Source organism: Tripterygium wilfordii, chromosome 20 (genome assembly GCF_013401445.1).
Source record: "Tripterygium wilfordii isolate XIE 37 chromosome 20, ASM1340144v1, whole genome shotgun sequence".
NCBI classification, from domain to species: domain Eukaryota; kingdom Viridiplantae; phylum Streptophyta; class Magnoliopsida; order Celastrales; family Celastraceae; genus Tripterygium; species Tripterygium wilfordii.
The window spans coordinates 391,529-414,228 of NC_052251.1; the positions used below are offsets into that span (position 1 = coordinate 391,529).

At 38.4% G+C, this 22,700-nt stretch overlaps 5 protein-coding genes across 8 annotated transcripts; all 5 read right to left on the reverse strand.

Moving 5' to 3' along the window:
- Positions 1–1,711: 1,711 nt before the first annotated feature.
- On the reverse strand, positions 1,712–4,299 carry LOC119987439 (aluminum-activated malate transporter 12-like). The gene is made up of 6 exons (XM_038832360.1): positions 3,719–4,299; positions 3,475–3,615; positions 3,058–3,330; positions 2,849–2,970; positions 2,600–2,740; positions 1,712–2,431 (listed from the first exon to the last, which is right to left on the reverse strand). The coding sequence occupies exons 1-6, from the start codon at positions 4,023–4,025 to the stop codon at positions 1,796–1,798; spliced, it is 1,620 nt and encodes a 539-aa protein (XP_038688288.1). The 5' UTR covers positions 4,026–4,299; the 3' UTR covers positions 1,712–1,795.
- Positions 4,300–4,920: 621 nt separating this feature from the next.
- Positions 4,921–10,109, reverse strand: LOC119987022 (MND1-interacting protein 1-like). 3 transcript variants are annotated; one of them, XR_005465353.1, is made up of 4 exons: positions 9,725–10,109; positions 7,937–9,640; positions 5,765–6,333; positions 4,921–5,605 (listed from the first exon to the last, which is right to left on the reverse strand). XR_005465353.1 is itself a non-coding variant. In XM_038831725.1 (3 exons), the coding sequence occupies exons 2-3, from the start codon at positions 9,584–9,586 to the stop codon at positions 5,815–5,817; spliced, it is 2,169 nt and encodes a 722-aa protein (XP_038687653.1). In that variant the 5' UTR covers positions 9,587–9,616; positions 9,725–10,108; the 3' UTR covers positions 5,616–5,814. The 3 variants fall into 3 exon arrangements, 2 of the variants coding, with proteins under 2 accessions (XP_038687653.1, XP_038687652.1); XM_038831725.1 differs by lacking the exon at positions 4,921–5,605 and having other exon boundaries at positions 5,616–6,333; positions 7,937–9,616; positions 9,725–10,108; XM_038831724.1 differs by lacking the exon at positions 4,921–5,605 and having other exon boundaries at positions 5,616–6,333; positions 9,725–10,108.
- A 361-nt stretch (positions 10,110–10,470) lies between these two features.
- LOC119987023 (protein LOL1-like) lies at positions 10,471–12,906 on the reverse strand. 2 transcript variants are annotated; one of them, XM_038831726.1, is made up of 6 exons: positions 12,724–12,906; positions 12,295–12,465; positions 11,699–11,812; positions 11,366–11,479; positions 11,145–11,254; positions 10,471–10,789 (listed from the first exon to the last, which is right to left on the reverse strand). In XM_038831726.1, the coding sequence occupies exons 2-6, from the start codon at positions 12,356–12,358 to the stop codon at positions 10,751–10,753; spliced, it is 441 nt and encodes a 146-aa protein (XP_038687654.1). In that variant the 5' UTR covers positions 12,359–12,465; positions 12,724–12,906; the 3' UTR covers positions 10,471–10,750. The 2 variants fall into 2 exon arrangements, with proteins under 2 accessions (XP_038687654.1, XP_038687655.1); XM_038831727.1 differs by having other exon boundaries at positions 12,295–12,468.
- Positions 12,907–14,864: 1,958 nt separating this feature from the next.
- Positions 14,865–18,414, reverse strand: LOC119986594 (eyes absent homolog). Its single transcript, XM_038831223.1, has 6 exons — positions 18,276–18,414; positions 17,725–17,920; positions 17,461–17,628; positions 15,906–15,999; positions 15,495–15,689; positions 14,865–15,324 (listed from the first exon to the last, which is right to left on the reverse strand). Exons 2-6 carry the CDS (start codon positions 17,911–17,913, stop codon positions 15,065–15,067), a joined length of 906 nt encoding a protein of 301 aa, XP_038687151.1. The 5' UTR covers positions 17,914–17,920; positions 18,276–18,414; the 3' UTR covers positions 14,865–15,064.
- Positions 18,415–19,611: 1,197 nt separating this feature from the next.
- Positions 19,612–22,214, reverse strand: LOC119987097 (plant intracellular Ras-group-related LRR protein 5-like). Its single transcript, XM_038831840.1, has 3 exons — positions 21,572–22,214; positions 20,035–20,951; positions 19,612–19,948 (listed from the first exon to the last, which is right to left on the reverse strand). The coding sequence occupies exons 1-3, from the start codon at positions 22,101–22,103 to the stop codon at positions 19,826–19,828; spliced, it is 1,572 nt and encodes a 523-aa protein (XP_038687768.1). The 5' UTR covers positions 22,104–22,214; the 3' UTR covers positions 19,612–19,825.
- Between the last annotated feature and the right edge of the window lie 486 nt (positions 22,215–22,700).

The window sequence follows — 22,700 nt, forward strand, 5'->3', positions numbered from 1 at the left end:
ATGATGGCGGCGCAAGGGGACTGAAGTTACTGTTTTCGAAACATCCATTTGTGTTCTTTTCACGACTGTATTTGTCATATTGCCTAGGGCTTTTGAAATCTAAAGTTCTTTAAGATTTGAAGTTTATATGTTCACAAGCAATTCCAATAAAAAGTACCTTTTCAGACGGCCTTTGAACATAATTTCATGCTCTATGACATGTCTTCTTGCAGAAGAGTTAAATGTAGTATAGATGCCAAATCCATAATCCAATCTAAATCCACCCACAAGACTAACCATAGCAAAATTCCAACCAAACCAAATTCCTTGACTCACACTTCATCGTTTGACAGACAAAAAAATCTATACACTTAGGTATCGATTCTAACAATTCATGTCATTTCCAAACAAAGCAAATAAACCATGTATATGTCTCAACTAACGAGGCTCTATTCCCTTTCATGAAGTTCTAAAACACTTCTTATACAATTCCTAGAAATGAGTAGAATGCAATATTAAGAGGGCCAAATAGAGATCATAAAAGTGACCCAAAGTGAGCATCTAGCTAAAGTAATTTTCTCTGCAGAAGTCTACGAAGTTCCCCGCCCCGCCCCGCCCTTTCTTGGCTTTGTTTGGATTCTTGATAAAGAAAACTACACCCATTAAACTTTAAACTGCTTTTCTAAAAGACCCATTTATCCACAAAATCAAGCAATCCAACACCAACAATTTTTCTTCAAAAATAGATTCCCCACCACCCCCCTACTGCACTAACTGTAACACCTGTAACTAGCTATGGAATAAGAGAGGTAGTAGAAAAAACCAACTTCAAAAATATCCTCCACTGGTTTGAATTGAAAGTGAAGTCACAAAAAATGATTTCTTCTTGCAACTTTATCAAGAGCAGAGCATTCATCAATAAGAAAGTGACAAACCTAATATAGAATTCTCATTCTCTCTTCATTCAATCAAAAGACTAATACTTTGTCGACTATAAAAACTATATTCACATAATTCCACATAAATGAAGTTCCTAAAATGACAAATTGCATAACTACATATTAACACAGGTGAGATGAATAGTACCTTCGAGTTCAGTACAAGCTTGCAATTTGAGGACTGCAGAAGACATGAACTTCTTCAAGAACGGCTTTAGACCCATCCCCATAGATAGGCTCCTTCTCATCCTCTCCTCTTAGCATATGACAGCCCTAATCTAGAATTGGCTTGCCTTGGATCACCAATGCCTGAATTCGTATCGGGCCCAGCAAACCCACCAATCACTGGAGAAAGTGGGGGCCCAAATAAGCAGCCCATCAGCCCCGTTGCCCCCCTATTTTGGGTAGAATGAATGACTTACTGTCCTCATTGTCTCTCCAATAGAAGATGAATGCATCAAATGTGTCACAGTATTCATCAATATTCATTTAGCCTTCTGGGTTGAATGCACCAAACTTGGAAGGACTTGTTTGTGTAGCCAATAAAGAGTGAAAGATGTTAGTGGAACTTTTTCTATTTTGTCTTTAAAAACAAATTTTCTATTTCTTCTTTACCATTTATGGTTGTTGGCTTGTTGCTTTGCACTAACATGAATTTGGTGCAAAATTGATTTTTGTTGATATGGGTTCGTGTTCTTCAAATGAAAGTTTGGATCATTTAGTGACAAGCAGCCCTAATCCCTTCAGAAACAATCAAACAACAGAACACTGTAGATATGAAAATAATATTTGTGTTATTCAACTGAGAGAAATAATCTGATACGACAATAAGTCTGCCATAGTCAGTGAAGTTCATACTTTTAAAACTACAATATCAATCAATCTGCTCCATAAGCATGTGATTGGAAGTGATTCTTAGTAATGTCCTTTCTTGGAGTCTCACAATCCACGGTAACCTCATCACCAGCTTTGAACTCTTTAAAGCAAGCCACCCTCCCCAACTCTTCAACTTCCTCAATGACATTATCTAGCCTTGCCACTATCTCCAACAGCAAAGAAGCAAAAGCAGCCAATGGAAGAGCCTCAGAGAATTCAAGACTTGTTATTGCGATTTTGCTCAACTGTGGCCTTAAGAACTTCCTCTCAGCTTCTCTGGGTTGTTCATTGTTGGCTGCTGCCTTTTTGGATTTCCATTTGAGCAATGCAGAAGTGTCTGTTTTTACGCTGGACAATGAGACTCCACAGTCCTTTTCCTGCTTTCGACCTGCTTCTGCTGCTGCTAAAGCAAGCATGTTGGTGGCTTGGTTCCTGTTTGAGCCTAGGAAGAGTCTTGGTTGGGATTTTACGGCATTGTTCAAGTCCTGCAATGCTTCGTGGAGATGATCGGATAGTATTTCAGGAGAGCAATGCCTGCGCGTTCTGATGCTTTGAGCAAGTTCCATTAGTACTTTCGTTACTTCTCTGGCAAGGCGAATACAAGGGTCTTTGAAGAGTGCTCGAACAGATCTTGGCGTCTAACCAAATATTAGATGAAATGAGTTAACATTAACTCATTAATATCTTTTATAGTTTGCCACCATAATCATTCATATGTTAATATGTTATATTCTAAATGCAAGGTTTTTATAAAGGAATAGTTGGTGCCAAGATCCATGATTTCAGAAACTTGTCGCAGGTATTACCTGAATTTCAGTTTGTAAACATCCATGTAAAGCTACAACTGCATAACCAAACCCGCGAAGAACAGCTCCTAATTTCACATACTGCTGCCATGGAAATCTGCAGTGTCTTGAGTGCCTAGGCTCCCAACTAGCATACAGTGCCTGCTCAATTCACAGGACAGAAATCTCAGACAGGAAGCTTTAGAAGAAGAAACTTGGACAAATGGACCAGTGAAAGACTGAAAGTTAAGCTCAAGGAATTAAACTTACAAGAGTTTCATCTTGAGATTTCGAGTCCAGAACTGCCTTATAACCTTCATAAATTGGATCCTCTGAAGGCTTTTCTTGGCTTTCTTCTGTGATGGAATCACTGAAGTACTCATTGACACATGCTGCAAGGTTTTTTAAGGTTTAAATTCATGCTGGCTTCTATTGCCATAACAAAAGTATCATTGCGCGATTTATCACACGGAACAAACCTTCTATAGAACTTGCTAGCCCTTCAAACTTACACACAGTGGAATTGTGCAGACCTTCTCCTGACCAGTTTGGAAATATCAGCAGACTCATGAGGAGGCATATTCCACATCCAATCGCAATCGTGTAGAATCGTTCATGTGCAATCTTCAGTACATTTTCGACACGGTAGCTTGAGACAGTTATTAAATTAAAGGTCAAGAGGAATATGAGAACACCATAGTCATAATTCTTCTTTATATAGGGAAAGAATCTCATGTATGTTGCTGCACTTCCTGTCAGATTGAATATTGAATATCACAAGAAGATACCATCTTATTACTTATGCATGGAATGGAACAGAAAAAATTTCCCAATTCAATAGTCATATACATTGGATTGATGTTCTTGCAAGACCAAGTTTAACAGAAGCAGAATACCTATCAGAAAAACTGCAGCTCCAATAAAAATAGCTCGAAACACCTGACTGGTTTCATTGGCAATGTACTCGAAGAAAACGGCCAACGATCCTGCTAAGACCGTACCTACTCCTCTATTCAATCCTTTGCATAAAGTTGCACCTAAGAATGAATATCAAAGAAACATGGTTTAGCAGAACTAGGCTAGCCAGAAATAGCAATGCAGACCATAGTCGCGAAAAATGAGATTCTTAAAGGAACTAACCTGCAGTGAACTCTAGCACGACGACAACAGTCATGACAGCCCAAATGGCATTCTCACCAATCCCTCCAAACAATGGCTCCAAAAGATATAATAAAGAAACCAATGTCAAAGACAAACCAACTTTCAAGGCATGAATCACCCTTCGAGGGTCTTCTCGACCCATATTCCAAATCATTCGCCATAACAAACCCGGAAATCTTCTGATTTTCTCTCCAAATTTGTGAATGCCTTCCTTCCACTTGTCTCCCTTTGTGCCCGATTCATGAGCCATTGCCATTTCCATGCCAACATGAACTTTATAACACATAGCAGAGAAATTGAAGAGGAAATGCGATATGATTTCAATGGAACAAAATATGAGATGTTTTCTCAAATGATGTATGCTTTGTTATTGAGTTTCTAGTAATAAGACAATTCAGATTGAAAGGAAAGTAATCAAAAAAGTGCAGACTGTTCTTTTGGTTGGCTAGTGTGAGGGTTCTTGTTGTATTGTGAAAACCCCAGCTTTATACTACTAAACTCACATGCTTTCCATCAAAAGGTGGACAATGATGTGGCAAATGGTGCTTTCACAAGGTGCTAGTAGTCAACTGGAAGAGGAAAATCAAGGTAATTAATAAATTTGTTGTTTCATATAGAAGACTATCATGTGGTTGGTAATGTATAGCATGTCTTTCACCAGTAAAAATCAAAGTAGTTGCACCTCTAAAATCATGGACTATATGGTTTACACTCTTTTCTATTGAAATATCACAAGAATCTGCAGTGTTTACTTAACAAGTGATATAGTTAGACAACACACACATTAACCATCATACCACAATTGGCCTTGATAATAAATGTCATTTGCAGAGGAAAACCTGAATTGATATTTACTTCAACCCAACAACTTGAACATTCTAGCGTAGCTATTCTCAAGTTGTTTGCATTGGACCTCCACCCAACAACTATTTCCAAATTGTTTACATTGGATCTTAGGATTCTTAGCTCAACTAACCTATTGGACGGATTTGCAGGTGCCTAGCCCTGCTGCAGTTTAGGTTTAGTGAGCTATCTGAAGAGCACGCTTGAGGAGTTATTCTCGGTTAAAGAGAGAGAGAGAGAGAGAGAGAGAGTGATGAGTCCAACTCATTTTCTTGTTTGCATAGAAGTCTAGTTATGGTCCACATTCATTCACAATGATTTTGTAAGGGTTTGGTGAACAAGAGCACCGGCTATTGACTGTAATTGATCAAGCGGTGCAACCGCAAGATGGCTCTGCATTAAAAAGGTACAGCTTGAGTGGTGAGTCTCCATGGTTCACGGGCAATAGAGCTGCCTGTAATAATAAACTTACTTGACATCGAAGAAAGGGAAGTATGGAAAGGCTAGCTTATTGTTAACCTAATATACATGTATATGACCATCCCCATACGATACTGTCCTGTTCTCAAACAGCTGTATTGCAACTGCTTCAGTGTCTCGTGCCCTCTCAGCTTCTCACACATGAAGCTCACCTTTTGCCATGTGTCCCCTGACCCTCTTTTCCACGTGGCACCATATTCTCACTACTTGCTCCCCATTTTTATTTTTAGTAACCGAAAACGATATCATAGAAGTTTTACCCTTCGGACATTCAGACATTTAATAAATGATCTAAACTCGGATCGTCAATCCCATGCGCACAATGATATTGCTCCCCGTGAGAATTGAACTCGTGAACTCGGTTTGAAGATTCAAACCATTTGCTCCTACATAAAAACCTGCTCAACTAATAGAACAAATTTCTTTGTGAGTCACAGTATCTGTTGGTACTCACATTCCATGTGATGAGTAAATCCTCACTGCCATTGTATGAGTCATCTGATATTTGGCATTGTATAAGTCATAAGCACTCTGCTTATTTGGCTGCAAGAACAAGCAGGAAAAAAGTTTGATTTTTATTTACATACATCCTCATGATGCAGACAGTATCAGCTGCGGATGTTGAAGGAAACTATATGTAAACTGTAAAGTACGCAGTGCCAACGACTGCATGAAACATAAACTGGAATAGGTAAAGTATACCTGAAGATTTCTCCCAGAAGGCATTAGAAAAAACTTAAACCAGAATTGAACTATGAACTTGCTCCAAAAACATGGATTCTCTGTTCAATTGGAACTCGGCAGCATGGACAAGTAGCTTTACCCTTCTTCCCGTAATTCTCACTGCAACTGGCACACATAACTTGGTGGGCACAGGGCAGAAAAACTACAGAAACTTCATCTTTCTTGCAAATAAAGCATTGCCTCTCACAGTTGCCTTCTTTATCAGAAGAGTCCTCTAGATCATCTAGTTCATGAAGCAAATTAGAAATTGTTTCTCCTTTGGGCTTTGCACCATCAGAATTTCCTGAGGGCAAAGTATTTGATTGATGATTCAACTCAGTGGACAGCGCAGCTGATTTCAGACGTAAAAGTTCTTGCTCAAGTCTTTGGAGATCGTCCTTATGGCACTGAAAGTCTATCTCTATCTTCAGGCGCAGAGCCTCAAGCCTTCTTTTATTACTAGCCTCAGCTGCTTCCTTGGAGCGTCTTTCCTCCTCCACTTGGGCCGAGGCCAGCTCTTTTGCCTTCACTTCCTTCTTCCACTTTCCCTGTAATAAGAACATTACCCGGTAGTAGGTGTACTATCAGTGAGCATAAATAAGAGAGTTGTTGGAAGCTGCAAATCCAACAAACAACAAGAGAGCTGAATTGCACATTGTCAGTTATACAGAGGGGGTAAGATCCTAGAATTAAGGTGAATTGGGTATGAGAACAGTTAACAGGTAGCTTTTGGCTTTCCAAATCAGTTTTTGTGTCAGGAAGTACGAGAACCCAATTCAAGATCTAGCATAGTGAAACACCAAGATTTAGTCATCTATAATTACACAATAGGTAAATGAAATAAGAGAACCAAAAAAGTCCAGAGATTCAACCAAAACTAAATGAGGCACTTTCAAAAACATGTATCCAGAAACACACAGGCACAGGTAAAATGCAAAAGCCTCCACTTCCTTAGGATTCTACTTTTAGGAAATAAGGTAAACGATACGAGTACACATGCAAAAAAAAAGTACTAATGAACTGAAACTTAAGAAGCTATACAATGTTTTAAAAGAATCAATGTACAAATAATGTGTCATTTTTATTTTTGACATTGTATTATCTCAGTCAAAATAGTATTGCAACATAAAGAAAGAGAACTAAACTTTATCTCTACCTTCTGAAAACCAATTAGAGTTGAAAATTCTAAGCTATTCACATTAGGGAATTTTCAAGATAGAGAAATGCTCACATATGTTATGGCAACTTACTGCATTTCACACCTATCCATTTCTCAGTGACATGCAGACATAGCCGTTTGCAGTGTTGTACAACGTATTCTCCAAATGTAGAAGCAAACTATCAGTTCCTATCCTTCTTCTTCTTTCTTTTTTTTCGATTTTGTGGAGTAAGGAGAAGAATATTTAAATGTAGCATTGCACATAGCTAAAGTAACCTGTAAAGCTTTCGGCATAAACGTGTTGCTTTCACCAAGGCAATCAATGCCACATGCTCAAACTGATGGCACAAGATAGGTACTGATACTGCAAGCCAAACTTCATTTTACAACCATATTGCCAACTTATGTACAGAAAGAGCCGAAGGATTCATCATTTTTCCCCCATGTACTCTACTGGGATAGGATTAGGATAAGTCATCATACAAGTCTATCATGTCATTATAGAAAATCATAAAAACTCAGAACTGCTTACGCTACCTCGCATAAGCCTATACTACCCTATGTCATTATATTAAGAATGGATCTTCTGGATGGATAATAAGTGCTCACAAATCATCACATATTAAAAGAGGAGCTTGTGGCCCAGTGATAGCCAACTCCTTACACTTGCATAAGGTGCAAGATTCTTTATCCTCTACTACTCCTTAATCTTATTCCATGGTTGCACTTGCACAGGACATAAGGGACGATAGGCTTCTCTATCAAAAACCCGAACCCTTTCTTGTCTTTGAATAACTAATTATAAGAAGGGGTAGGTTACGTCGCAAGGCAACAAAAATTCCTAATAAATCATCCCTTGAAACAACAATGACAATATGACATGTCCACATAAATGAGTATAATATCTCATGCATTCTAGGGGACATGTGGAGATATATAATGTGCAGTTATATTGAGTATTGACGTATATAAGAATAGATAGAAAAATGAACCTCATATTCTTTTTGAGCCCGCTCCACCATCGTCAAGCATCGTTGCAACTCCTTGATTTTATCTATCTCATCTGCAATCTCATCCTGCAACTTGCTTTTCTGTTTGTCCCAGGCCATGAGCCTCTTTTGACTCTTCTTCTCCCTCTTTTCCACCTCTAAACGTGTTGTAACAGACTCTGATTCACTTAACTTAGAAGCTTCCATCTCTGCCCTGATTTCGGCATTCTCTGTTTCAAGCTGCCGTACAGCCGCATTTGCCCGGTCTACCTGGCCGCTGGCCTTCCTCAGAGCATTTTCCATCTCTGTAAGCCTCTTCATGGTCGAGTCCTCCAAGGTTTGTTTTCCCTTCTTCAATCTCTGTGTCTCTTCTCTCTCCATCCTCAGCATTTTAAGCTCTGTCAAATCATTACTAAGCTTTCTTGCAGCCTGCATTGCCTTCTGGTGGGCCCACTCCTTCCTTTCTTTCACTTGCCTCTCCAGTTCCTTAACCTGATGCAGCAGGGTTACTAGGATCTCATCCTTCTGTTCTTCTCCAGAATGCTCCATATTCTCTTCAAGATTCAAATCACGAAACTTACTCATTACCAAATTGACCCCATCTTGGCTTTTCAAATATTTTGAATTGACATTCTTCTCAAGAGGAATTTCGCCCCCTGGCACAACTTGATTAGTGTTCCCACCAGCTAAAGCACTAATACAAGCCTGAGTTTGCATCATGTGTTTTGAATTTGCCCGAAAACCAGCAGCGAACATTGCAACATTCCTTTTCAACAAAGACTTCATGGAAGGGGAAAGATTGAACCTCTCCGGACACTCGATATCCCTTTGCAAAGTCATCTCCGCACTATATGAGAAAAAATCATTAGTAGAGAAGTCTGAGCTGCCCCCATTTCCAAACCCCCACCCACCGTGAAACCGACAAAGGGGAGGTGCGGTAATAGCTACCTGGTCATCTTCAACACTCTCACCATTGCTCTGTGATAGAGTACTACTTCTATTACCATTTCCAGGCGCAGGAATTTCCATAGTACTCGCACGGCCCACATGGAGATCACTCATTAGAAGGCACCACATTGCATCACCTTTACTCAGATGGGGTCTAACTTGTTGCAACAAACGCACCATACCTGCCAGCGAGTACTCCTCTAACTGCCTCAAATCAGCAAAAAGGGGTTCAGATTCCTGTGAACTCTCACGGCCACCACCACCACCACCATGACTACTATTCAGATAAGCCAATGAGTTATGGAGAATATTGGTCAGCACATCCATGCCACCGTAGCAATGCCCATTACGCAATATGGCCTTCAACACAATATCCTCATCATAACCCAATGCCATAAGCTTAGATATGGCTTCATTATACAAAAATTCAAGGTTTTTCAATAGGATTTCCTCTAATTGTTCTTCAGTGCAGTAACCCCATCCATGATCATTGAAATTAGGATTTGGGCTAGCATTGGCAGCAAGATTGGGGTTCTGGGTCGAATCGGTCTGGCCCAGATGGTAATTCAGGGGTTTGAGACCCGCTTCAAGTATTGATTTGGAGATTGCTGCTCTATCGAGATGACAGCAGGCTTCAGAATCGGGTTTCAAGGATCGGCTCCTCCTGTTCGTGCGGAGATGCTTCTCTCTTACAGTACAACCCATCTGTGTATATATGTGTATGTGCTTCTATATCTATATGATACAGCGATCAAAAACCTGATATCAGCGAAAGAAAAGCAGATTCCTTTACCGAGATTATTCGACTGCGAGTACGATAAGAGAATAAAAAGGGAGACTTACAGGTTTTAACGAAAATGGCCGCTGGCTGATGGACGAGAGAGGAGGAGAACGCATGCACCAAATCAAAGCTGCTTCTTGGTGACTACTGATGGCACGTTTACATGGCCAAACAAGCCTTTTCCTTCTGCACTGTTATATGATCAAAAAGCCCATGTCTAGGCGCGGCCCATTTCCTCATGTAATGGTTAATGATTTTTACTTCCATTTTTATGTTAGGGTGCAGTTTTAATCGCATATGTGCAGTGTGTCTGCAGTGTGGGGTTCACATAATTTTTAAAATTTAATAGTTAGACTAGAAGTCTGGGATGGTCACTGTAGTGATTTCTACTACATAGCCCTCGTGAACAACTACTTCAACCATTGTAGTGACTTCTACTGCATGGCCTCGTGAACAACTACTCCAACGACACACCCGAACCACTAATTGGAGTGATAAAGATGGTGTGTATTACCCTGATGACCAAGATTCGAATTCCCCTCTAGTGATTTCAAAGTTGGGATAGAAAAACCTCCACATGAATCAATTATGCAGCTTGACTTTAAAACCAGAATCCTGTAAACACAAAGCTTCTTTCAGCATTCCTAGCCTCAATATTATTTTCCTGAAATATGTTTTGGTCCCCTGGGTACTGATTCATCTGTTGCCTTAAATTAACTGCTATGCAAGAAGGCTTCACCCTTTTAGACCTTTTTGACAATTCAAGAACAGAAAGTAGCACTTGCAAGCATATGTTTAAACTGATCCATTGACAAATTGACAATTCAAAGCAGAAAGCATCGGCGGAAAACCGGCGTGTCCCATGATCAAAGTAAAAGAAAATGAAGTGAAAGTTCTATCTAATGAATCAACAAACTGGAAGTCTTCACGATTTGCCAAAACTGCTTATTCATTACCACGTCACGCAAGGGGGAAAAGCTCTATACATGCGAATAGAGAGAGGGTATTTCCTCTGCTCGCCGAGGGATGTGTTTCAAAACCAAGGTAGTAGCATCTGTAATAGCCAACTAGTATGCATATAATAACTTTTAGTTGTGGAGCTTCTGTTCAGTGGTGCTTGTTGAGGCCTGCATCAGTACAGAAAGCCACATTAAAGACGCATATACAAAGACACCCCGGAGCATGTACAGCATCCTACATTATATGTATGCTATTTCACCATATGAAAGTGATATTGGTCCTCTACGAATCAGTAGCGGGGAGGAGTATAGGGAAAAAAGCACAAAAAGGTGTATGTGTTCAAGGAGCACCATTTGATTCCTTTCCTCAGATGAATTGCTATATGTTTTGAATCGGTTTGAGACATCAGTTAAGAGAAACTGTTCAACTGTCAAAAGGTAACTAGTAACAAAACAGGAAATTGTTCATTTGTTCAATTCGATTAGTAATTTTAAAGTGAGGAAACAGAAATCATATACTGACCCCAATCGATGTAACAAAATTGCAAACCGCACATTTGACAATTCGTGCTCCATATTGGTACATCAACAGCATCCTGCAGTTACCACAATTGACATGTGCCACCTGATTTGCTGTCACGACAGATTCGATGTTTACCATGTTTCCAAGCTCAAAAAATCCTAAAACTCAACTTTCTAATTCTTCCATCAATCTGATGCTTATACATAGCAAAAGGAGGGTACCTTCCAAAGCTAGATTGACAGTGTGACAACAAGAACATTGCACACTTGTCGCTCCTCGAATGTACATAAGCAAGGTGTGGCAGCCACCACAAACCAATTGTGCCATTTCCGTGCCTGTTTTAAGTCGGAGAAACAGGTGATCAAACATCAGTTGCTGAGAAAATCATACACATGTCTATTATAGATTCTACTACTTGGGGTGCATTAGGTTTTTGGAGGATTATGTTAAAGCCTACCTTGGTTGTTCAGTTAAAGTTCAAGCAAAAAAAATTCCGACTTTTAAAATTACGTTGAAGGAGTCTCAGGCTTGTTGGAGCAACAAAGAACACATACCAGGAGGCGGTACAGCCGTAACAACATTACAAACAGCACAACACACTGAGGTTGCCCCTACCGGATAGAGTAAAAGGTTTCGACATCCAGAACATACAAGCTGGCTTTGTGAACCTAATGAACAATGTCAGCAGCATTAAAATAATGCAGAAGAACCAAACAGTCTCAGTTTCATAAAGAATCGGCTACTACACGGTTCCTCTACAATAAGGCATATAGCATACAAACTTGGAATTATACAGATATAGTTGTTTCATTTCTAATAATTATACAAGGAAGTGTCCCTTTCTCACCTAATTACACAAATTCACTTTGAGATTTGAAGCTTTTGACTTGCCTAATCCATCCACCCCAAAATTCTTGTCAAAATTTACCAAAAAAATCCAACTTGATGTGGGTAAAATCCAGATGTGAAGAGACAAAGAAAAGAAAAGAAAAAGTAGATTAACTTTGCCTCAGAAAGAAGTACAAAGATCCCGTGCATTCTTATCCATTATTTCATTTCTTTCTCAGAAACCAAACAGAAAAGAAAAGAAAAGAAAATCTCATTGTTCTGAGGCCAAAACTTGTGCAAAATTGACTAAAATGTTACATACCATTGGCAGGAGGAGATGTAAATGGTGCTGGAGGCGTCGGATATGGAGCAAGAGGAACTGGCATTGTGCAAACCCTCAAAAATGCACTCTTTCTCTTCCAATCTCTCCTAACAACCTTAACTCCTCACTAACAGAATACAAAATTCTCTCTCTCTCACTCTCATCATTTGTCTGCTGTATACAAGAACCCAAAAGAAAAATCAAATCTTGTCTCCAAAATTTTGAAGAAATTCCAAATACACCTAAAACTTCAATGACATGTAATGGTACCAAATAGCATAAAGAAAAAAAAATGACATATTGAGAAGTACCCAGTTGAAAACTTCCCACTGAAAACTATTGAAGTAGTTTATTAAGCTTAAAGACAATGAAAAAGCATGCAAATGGAACTCAATTTTATAATGGTGAACTGGGTCTCTGAACACATACCTGTGCTAGTTTCAGATGTAGAGAGAGAGAGAGAGAGAGAGGGAGAGGGAGAGGGGGAGAGGGAGAGGGAGAGGGGGGATATATAATATAACTATAAGTGAGAAAAGTTTTATCGGAAACTATGGTGGTTAACTTCCATTTCTGTTGGTGGAATATCAAGATCAAAGATTAAACTTTTTATCAGAAACTGTGGGTGCCACCCATCTCTCTCTCTCTCCTTTTAGCATGGCAAGTCATGAGTGTCGCATTCAAGTATTCAACCAGAAAGTACCTTCCTCATGAGAGTGTAGAAGGCTAAGAGAGAGCCACGTCATCCAAAAGAGTAATTTGAGCAGTTGACCAACATAGGAGACCCACTGGCCTGTGTTTCACACAGGTTATAAAGATAAACCCTTAATTTACTGATTCACCTTTTACAGTTTACTCTGCAATAATCAACTTGTGTTCTGGGCTAATGTACCAGATAGTGGGCTTACCATGCCATATTTCTGCATATGGATTAATGTGTGTTTGACTTGTGGAGCTTCTGATGGTTCTTTTAACCAACAATAATTTAGTTGGCATGTCTTTTTTGGATAGTCGGATAGGCACGTGCAAATCAGCATGACAGATGACATGTTAGCTGGATCGAGATCCAACGGACAAGTACAAATCACGTGGAAATAATGGCTTGGCGTCAGTTTTGAATCGAACTGTCAACCTCGGGCGAGATTCTTTGGTCCACATTTGTATCCACATACATACACTATTTTCTTGATGAGATTGTCTAATATGGATTGTTTTGACTTTGATTCATCATGTGTTATTGTCCGGATAACATGAAGTTCCATGTTCTCAAAAATTATCCCACTAACTAATTATCAACAATTAGGGGGGACTAATCCAATCCATGGCAGAACTATCAACAATCACTACTGTTATTGCCTTTTGTTTTGGGGCCATAAAAAAACCCCACAAATTAATGGTTGGTTTGGCTGATTCAAAACCTACAAAATATGAACATGTTGCAAGGCATGTGTGTTTCTGGTCACTGAAATGATTGAAAAACATGAAACTACTACATATTCCCCAATCCAAACCAGAAAGAAACAAAGCTGAATAATAGGCCAGTTTGAGACCTTTTAGCCCTTGGAGAGTTGGAACCTTCCAAGTTATGGTCCTAAAGCTGTCTGAATAATGGAGAGGAAATCAACATCATCAACTTGGTGGTGCATTTCAAATGAAGAAGAATATTAGAGATGAAAGTAAGACATTTGGCATCTACTTAGAGCTAAGTTTGGTTAATATTCAAGAAAATGACCTCTTCCAATCATGGTTTATCAGTCCATTCTTACATATGAGATAAGATCAACCTTTTGCAGCAGAAAATTTGGACTTCAATCAGAACAGATCATTCCTCTGTTGATTTTTCTTTTAATTTTTTTTTTATAAACTCGAATAGCCCAAATAAATGAATAAAGCATGACGTAAGATATCCAACATCCGATGTTCTTCATGCGGCAGTATCCACAACTCCTTTGCGGGCTGCATAAGAGCAGAGCGTTCCGAAGTGTGAGAGAAGAGATTTCATACTTGAGATTTTGAATAAGATTATCTTCTTTTTTTTTTTTCATATTAGTAATAAGGATGAGAGGTATTAAATTTTTTATTCCACGAGACCTCTCCAACAGTGTCGTCAGCACAATAGAGTTTAATCACCAAGTTCATGATGGATTGCTGTGGTTCCTCTACGCTTATGACACCAGAATATCGAACAACCCATCTTTGTCTCAGTAGAGTCTTTATATGGCATGTTTTGATCCTCTTCCCCATTACTTAGGAAAATGAGACACCAGTAATCGCAACGACCCAATTGCAATGACATAGCTATACCAACTGAGCTATATCCCGGGCCAAGTGGAGCATGAATTAAGGAGTCAGATACTTCCAGTATTCTCCATCCTGGACTTGAAATACAGACCTCGATGACAAAGAGGAGGATAATCTCTACCACACTGTCCAAATCTTAGCCCCATTATACCAGATGCAGACATTTATGTCCCATATACATGGTGCCATTCCACTACCCCAAAAGTTTGGCAATTCAATTTCCAGCCACATTTTCATGGATTCTCCATGCAAAGGGAAAGACAACAAGGGAGTGGGGGAAGCCAAAGTGTTCTAGATGTTAACATATCCAGAGAGGTCCATAGTAGCATAGACCTTCATCTTTACATGGATGAGCGTTAGTCATAGCAATCAGGGCAAGCATTTTTCATATACAAAACAGTGATCGGATGATCATATAGATAATCTTATAAGTTAAGGGAGGACTATAGCTATTGATATTGCAGCAGTCACTTTACTCTTCATCATTTTCAGCGCCCGAACTTCCATAGATGACAGAAACATAGTAGCCTATACTTCTCAATGTTAAGCCTGGAAATCTGTGATTACCGCCTGGGATTGGATCAATCTTAACAAATGGCCATCGCATAGTTTCTGCAGCTTCACACTCTTCCCAACCATCACCAATTACACAAAAGCGCACATTTGGACTGGTGAACCGTTCTTTGATCATTTGAAAACACTTGAGTTTCCCCACTTCCCATGAGCTGTAAACTGAAGAAAGGAAACAGTCAGTTTATCGTTATGAAGCCCAGATTCGATATTCAGACCCTAAATAGCAAATAATAAAAAAAAATGACCCATGCTGCTCTTGAAACATGTCAAGTTTGTCAAGGCACTATAGTGAAGAAAGTAAATATGAATGAGATTACATGATGACTTACCATTTCCATGCGTTATTACATTGTTAAGCTGAAAGAGTAGGCATTTTGCAAGGCTGGGTATCAATGATCCAGAAGTTACAAGAACATGTATGTGCTGGAACTCTGTGTCATTATGTTTCTCACTCCCACTGGAAGAAACAAGAGAAGGGTTTAAGTCATCCCTCCCATCTGAACAGTGCTCCAAGAAAGCCCGTGCTACATATGGGACCAAAAAGGATAATTTGAGTAGAGGGTGATGCTAATACAATTCTACGTATATGCCTTCTCTCACTATTGTAATGGAAAACTTTATAAAATATATCTCCTAAAAAGGTTATAACAGGAGGTCATAGTAACAAACTAAACCCATCATTAAGATCACCAAAAAACAAAGATTGGCCTGAAGCCACATCAAAGAAAATGAGAACATACCAGAGGAGAGCCATTTATCTGTATATTCATCTGTAGAATCATACAATTCCTCCCATTGGTTTAACATCTGTTGATTGAACATTGCATGCAAACCCTGAAATAGTAGAGTAGAGCTTCTTGATTATATTAAAAGCCAAAAGTAACACTTCAAAACTGGATTACCTAAAATTTGACAACCTAAATAGAAAGAAATATGAATGAGATATGTTGACAGATATGAGATATTAGATAAGAGTAGTAGTTTGGCACAATAAGACATAGGTTGCCCATTGGATCAAGTACCATAAATACTTCTCAGTTTCCACATCGGTGGAGTTCGATAAAATTCAACATCAAAGGATAATCTACCTCTAAATTTTCGTTTGTTTTCTTAATATATTTGACTCAGTGTCGGAAAGTGAAATTTCGTAATAAGAAGAGAGAGCTCTCTTTGAAGATTACATCACCAATGAGTCCTATTCTGTTTTACGTTATTGAACTCCAAGAATATGAATGAATTGGTGCCAGGCAAAAATATCCTTAACCCTCCGCCAATTCAACCATCAACGTGCCATGGGTTCACCTGCTCATTACACACCCTAGCATTTGAAACTCTAGCTGGATATATTGACTCCAACACGGTCCTAATTTCTGAATCTAAGGGGCGCACCACATCAGACAGATTGTCTATCATCCAAAAGGCACTATTATGGCATGGACAAGGTTTGTGAAAGACTTTCGTTGATATTGTTCAAAGAAACAGAAAAAGGGTAACATCTTGGGCCCCTTGATTATCAAAACCAACCCACCCACATTATACATTCTAGCAACGTCAATTCCGCATATTCTCACGGTTCAACCACACCAAATGATCCATCAGAAGTAGCCCCAAATGACCCATGTGGTTGCCACGGTCATATTCCCAAACTAATGCATCATCTAGAACCTTTGGCTATCAAACATATCATTTTGGACATGGGGGCATAAGAGAAAACATACATTTATCTCGAAAATATGACTGTGCATGTAGAAGGATGCATAAGCACGATGTAGAAGGATGCATAAGCACGCATTGGAAAGCTGGGTTGATTGGTTTGAGTGTTGTGAGAGCATTTTCTATTTTGAGTTTTTAAAATACGGAAAATGGCTAAAGGTGATTGGCTAACATTGTTTTTCAAAATGTATTTGTAGTGTTTTGAGCATATTCTCTTTAAATGTCAAAACATTGATGTTTTGGGAGTTTTGAGGCCAAAGCTCAAAACACGGAACATAAAATAGAAACCGGACACAGAAGACACAGAAAACAGAAAATAAAAAATAGTTTTGCAAACCAAACAACACCTACAATCTGTCCACTACATAAACTTTGCCTCTAATGACCTTGCAAATTTCATGGACTTCCTCCAATGGCAAATATAAATCAGCACTTCATCTTCAGGAATAATTATCCAAGTTGGTAATTACATCATCAACACTAACACTGTAAATAACCCAAATTTCAAAAAAGAATCAACATATATATAATGCAAAAAATGCATAAATGAGACCTCATGAATCTCAGAAACTTGTCTATTACCTGTTTGTATCTATTTGCTATAACTCGGTGTCTGTATGCTAGTTTTCTTTTGTTGTGATCATCATGCGGAGAACTAATTCCATCTTGGTTGAAATCATAATTAGCGAGATCTAGCCCATCATCATATTGGCTCAAGGAATCAAGAGAAGGGTTATTATAGTTTTCAATCTGCATACCATAAACATTAATGAATTCAAATAGCATAAACAGAACCGATAATTTACAAATGCCAGCAACAACAGTGACAGAAAGGCATAAACTTACTTGCTCATAAAAGAAGAAGTCATCACAAATTTGAAGAATATAGTTCTCCCACATCTTCCCAATCTCAACACCCTTCTTCACATCTTTCAAACCATTGAAGGGCTGGGCGTATGTCCCATTCAATAAAGATTTGAGCAAAATAAGAGTCTCATCCATGTCCCAGATATACACATTCGCTATCCTATCCATTGTATCCCTGTATATCTTTTTGGGTCAATAATCAATATCCCCAATACACATATCTAATGAACAAAGATGAGACTAAACAAACAAATGAAGTGATTAAAACTGTAATAACACTAAATTGTCTTCCAGCATTATTATATCTGTTCTACTAAAAAAACGTACCCAAATTTTCCCAATAGCCAAACAATCAATATAAAACGAGAAACAAACGAAAATATTTACAATCCCAATTAGAAGAAAAAAAAATCAAGAAGTAATGGCGGAAAACAGAAGTTCGCTCGACCACATCCATACACAGAAATACGGCCACTAAAACGGAAAAAGTATTCAAAAGTTCGAACTTTAAGCTCAGATAGATTGTTAACCTTTTATGGACTCGGAGAGGTTGAGACTTCAGAGGGAGCAGAGTCGTTGCTACTGCGAACTACCTCGAACGTCTCATCGAAGATCAAAAGGAAAAAGCATTACGACGTCGTTTAACACATATGTTCTCTATTTCTCTTGTTTCTGGGCTTGGTTTGGGCTTTTATGTGATGATTCTGACGATACCATGGAGTTCATTTTAGTAATGGGCCTACTATGGGCTTTTTCCGTTTCCCCTTTTGAGGCTTTTAGTGCAGTTCATGGCCCATTAAAGCGTTTGCTTATACGGTCCAACTAAAAAAAGATGATCACAAATTCCATGTCCTTTCTTTCATATATATATATGTTTTTTTTTTTAATCGAGAATGATAGTCAGAGGCGGTCTTGTGGTGGGGAGACCTAGACTGCCCCCAGGCTCCGGCTCCCAATTCATCACGGCTCCATATTTTTCAAAAACTACTTCTTCTATATAGTGTTAGCCCAAACAACCCCAATTCCCCAAGGCCCTTTTTATAGAGTTCGCCTAGGGTCTCATAAACTGAGAAACTTTATTGACGATATCATAGAAGTTTATATTTTGAATATTCGATATGTAGCCCCTCTCCCTTTCTTTCATATTAACAACATAATATAGTTTGCAACTTTAATTGTTGAAACACACATGTAAAAGTATGACTAGTTCAGAGAACCAGAGTCTGAATAGTCTTTTATAGAACCTGTGATTGACTCTCTAGACTTTGAAGCAATGGTGAAGTTGACATTAGGGTCATGCACCAAAATATCCAATATGTCAAAGATAAACAAATCTGAATGCTTATCCAGATTCATTTTAGGATAGAACCTGCCCTAAACAACCTATTAAGTGCTGACAACATATTCATGGCCCACTGTTTTGGAAAACTGGAGCAGATTACTTGCAAACCCAGTTTTCTTAGTAGTCAACATTATTAAATAGGTGAATCTTTTTGACGTTAATTCGTATGAACTCGGAAAGTATTAAGTTCGATTTGCATCGGAGTAATACTTTTGAGACTACTCGTTGGGATTTGACACAATTTATTCTATCATCAAACAAATTTTTTTTGTACATGATAGACCTGACGAATCTATATTAAATATCCAAAAGGGCAAATTTATATGATCGTTTTGCGTTAAAAGAATTCATCCCATAATAGTATTATATTAACAGCTCAGAATTTCAATTCTAATTTTTAAGTCCCAAAAATAGATAATATAATATATTTGGACAGCACATTTATTTCCTGGTTTGATCCAAAAAGTCCTGACAGAGAAGTGTCCCAAGTCATCAATGTTGAGTTGCAGTTAGACAATGGAAAATGAAACAATAAATATTTTGCCACAAATACATAAATGAAGAATAATATTATCATCCAACATAATGATTCTGTACAAACCAACACGGGTTGGAGTACCACACTTGATAAAAAAACCAATAATAAAGAGCAGTTCAGTAAAAGAAAACAGGAAATCTATGTTCATAGAAGTCACTCAACATGAATGAAGCTTTTGTTAATTACATGCTTAAGTCGGATTAATTACGCCGAAAAGGCCAAACAATCGCCCAAATCTTGACCCAAAATCCTTTCTTTTTCATGGAGGGTTTAGGCTTGGCACCCCTATTAGTGACAAGATCTTCCATGTACTGCACAACAGCCTGATGAACATATAGAGTTGAATAGGTTAATGATTAATGAACAACTACCATGGAAACAACAAAAGAGAAGTGGCAAGCTAGTTTACCTGAGCACCCAATTTAGTTATATGTCTTGGAGGAACTTCCAAGGGAGTTTCATCGGCACGGAAGACTCTCAGTTTTGACAGGAACCTGAAAGAGTCTGGTAAGACTCTAATCTGATTGTCACTTATATCCAACTCTTCAAGCATCTCAAGATTTCCAATTGACCGTGGCAAGGCTCGGAGGTCTGCAAAGTTCTTCCCAACGTCAAGTTTCTTGAGGCTTACAGCGAAACATAGATTTTCAGGGATGCTTTCGATTTCATTGAAGCTCACATCAAGCTCCTTCAAATGGACAAGGTTCCCCATTGTTGTTGGCAACCCCTTAATTCTGTTATAATGGAGAGTTAGAATCTCCAAGAATTCAAGCTTCCCAATAGCCTCAGGTAGAGCTTTGAGCTGATTGAAGTCTAACCTCAGCTCCACAAGCGATGAGCAATTTCCGATCGTGTATGGAAGTTCTTCGAGATCATTTGTTTCCACATTCAGTAACTTCAAAGAGCTCAAGTTTCCAATTGTCTCCGGTAATCGTGAAAAGTGATTTGAACTCAAATCTAGACTGATGAGGTTTGTCAAGTTCACAAAAGAAGCAGGCAATGACTTTAATCTGTTCGCATGGAGATCAAGATCAGTCAATGTGATTAGTTCCCCGAATGAGTCTGGCAGATTTATTAGTTGGTTCGAGTGGATGTCGAGCTTCGTCAAGGCTCCCAGGCTACCAATTGTGGCTGGAAGAGCCATGATCCTGTTTTCAGACAAGTCCAATTCGGTGACACTCGACAATTTTCCAAGTGATACAGGGAGCCACTCAATCTGGTCCATCAACTTTCCCCTAAGATCAACAACTACTTCGCCAGTTTTTGCTGTGTTTTCAATCACAGCTGCCACCTTCATAAGACTAAATTTCTCATCCTCTCCTATACCTATAAACACATTCACAAAATACAAATAAACACTAGAGAACTTAACCTAGCATTGATTACAGGGCGTAAGCATCCAAATCAAACAGAGATTACAGACTAAGATGAAATTTTGCATCATGTTCATTTGCAGAATGGTTCATACAAATGTTCTTTACTCCCCTTTTCTATCCTTTCTTTTCCAATTATAGCTTTATTACCCAATTCAATAAACCTTTATTGGCCAATAAATCTCATTACCAGGGTCCACTAATTAGCACACAATTAGCAGGTAAAAACCTTCCAAATGCATAGAACAAAACGTTGAGAGAATTGCGAATATCATGTTTTTTCTATAATCAGCAAACCAAAAGAACTGAGAATAATATGACCTCTTCATCAAATATTCATACTTCCTTCTTGTTCTCAAATCCCAAACATGCTCAATTCTGTGAATTCTCAACAAACAGATAGAATAGCATCTATGGTAAATCAGGACCTTCCCCAGAGTTCCCAATCTTTTCACTCTTAACAAGAAGTACAAAGAAGAATTATATTAAGCCTCTTCAAAGTTCTTTATTAATCACCTTTCTATATCAGCGTTAACAGAAAATGAAAATTAAAAGAACAAATATATAATTTACCTGAAAAGAAAGAAGCTTTTGTGGAAGAAGTCCTCCGAAAACCCTTGAAGCTATCTTTCTCCAATTCTCCATCTTTCATTTTCTTGACCAAGCTCCCATAATTGATTACACTTTCTCTCTCAATTTTCTCAACTGGGTCTGAGAAACCATCTCTTTTCTCCATCTGGGTATCACCAGAAGCCAAAAGAGAAGTTCTTTGTATCAACCCATCGAAGGTCTCAAGCATCTTGTCAATTTCAACCAGGTGAAAGGCCTCTTTTTTCTGTTCAAAGCTTTGAAACAAAACCATGGTCCTCTTCACCTCTTTTAGCACATAAAACATCTCCTCCGGGACATCCTTGGGTGGTTCTTGCTTAGAGATTTCCTCAAGCTTTGCCTCTTCTTCAGAATTGACAGTCTTGAGAACTGACATGGCCGCTTCAACTTCTTCCAAGGAGGGTCTAGGAGGTAGTGTTTTGTAGATACCCATAATTTCTTCCACTGTTTCTACAAAAGCCGGCGATGAGTGCCCTTGCTTTGATATTACAGCCATGGCTATGGTGGTTTTGGAACAAAAGAGGAAACTTTGAGAGGTTTTCTAAATCTAAAAACAACCTTGGGCTATGCCCACTTGTTTTTTCTTAATCAAAGTTGTGATTTTTTCACTCTTATTTATAATAATTGGGGAGATAATTGGTATCTTATATATGTAATTTTCAAACCAAAAAATATATAATTTCAGATGTTAGCACTTGGCATCATTACTGCATAAAATATTTTTTAAAAACCTTTTTCTTTGTCATTTTCCCACTTATTGGATTTTTTTAAAGAGATTTTCTTAGATTGGTTACAATTTTGATCATTTAAGATTTGTAGAAACCTTCCTTCATAAAAGGGAAAGACGAGTGGTAAAAAACATGAAAAATACCATTTATTCAAGAAAAGAAAGTATGTGAAAAGAAGAAAGAAAAATAGAGTTTTTCCATCAGTAGAGACAAAAGGACAATTTCAAAGAAAGTATGTGTGATGAAAAAAAAAAAAAGTTTCACCATCAATAGTGTTGTATCAAAACCCGAGTACAACGCGATAAATGAGTGAAACCTGACACACACATATCTCAATAGCATCATATTGCATCGAGCTCCAAGTG

Bases quoted from the DNA above. Each gene is read 5' to 3' on its own strand.
- LOC119987439 (XM_038832360.1), bottom strand. From the start codon at position 4,025: ATGTGTTATAAAGTTCATGTTGGCATGGAAATGGCAATGGCTCATGAA. The intron at 2,741-2,848 runs GTAAGTTTAATT...TGAATTGAGCAG, and splicing joins AATCTCAAGATGAAACTCTT to GCACTGTATGCTAGTTGGGA. The intron at 2,432-2,599 runs GTAATACCTGCG...ATATTTGGTTAG, and splicing joins GTTTACAAACTGAAATTCAG to ACGCCAAGATCTGTTCGAGC.
- LOC119987022 (XM_038831725.1), bottom strand. From the start codon at position 9,586: ATGGGTTGTACTGTAAGAGAGAAGCATCTCCGCACGAACAGGAGGAGC. The intron at 6,334-7,936 runs GTTCATTTTTCT...TTCTTATTACAG, and splicing joins GGGCTCAAAAAGAATATGAG to GGAAAGTGGAAGAAGGAAGT.
- LOC119987023 (XM_038831726.1), bottom strand. From the start codon at position 12,358: ATGCCAGTTCCTCTTGCTCCATATCCGACGCCTCCAGCACCATTTACA. The intron at 11,813-12,294 runs GTATGTAACATT...ATTGTTCATTAG, and splicing joins TACATCTCCTCCTGCCAATG to GTTCACAAAGCCAGCTTGTA. The intron at 11,255-11,365 runs GTACCCTCCTTT...CTGTCGTGACAG, and splicing joins TGTCAATCTAGCTTTGGAAG to CAAATCAGGTGGCACATGTC.
- LOC119986594 (XM_038831223.1), bottom strand. From the start codon at position 17,913: ATGGATAGGATAGCGAATGTGTATATCTGGGACATGGATGAGACTCTT. The intron at 16,000-17,460 runs GTAATAGACAAG...CTACTATTTCAG, and splicing joins TAGCAAATAGATACAAACAG to GGTTTGCATGCAATGTTCAA. The intron at 15,690-15,905 runs GTATGTTCTCAT...TCCCATATGTAG, and splicing joins AGATAAATGGCTCTCCTCTG to CACGGGCTTTCTTGGAGCAC.
- LOC119987097 (XM_038831840.1), bottom strand. From the start codon at position 22,103: ATGGCTGTAATATCAAAGCAAGGGCACTCATCGCCGGCTTTTGTAGAA. The intron at 20,952-21,571 runs GTAAATTATATA...ATGTGTTTATAG, and splicing joins AAAAGCTTCTTTCTTTTCAG to GTATAGGAGAGGATGAGAAA. The intron at 19,949-20,034 runs GTAAACTAGCTT...TATGTTCATCAG, and splicing joins TAACTAAATTGGGTGCTCAG to GCTGTTGTGCAGTACATGGA.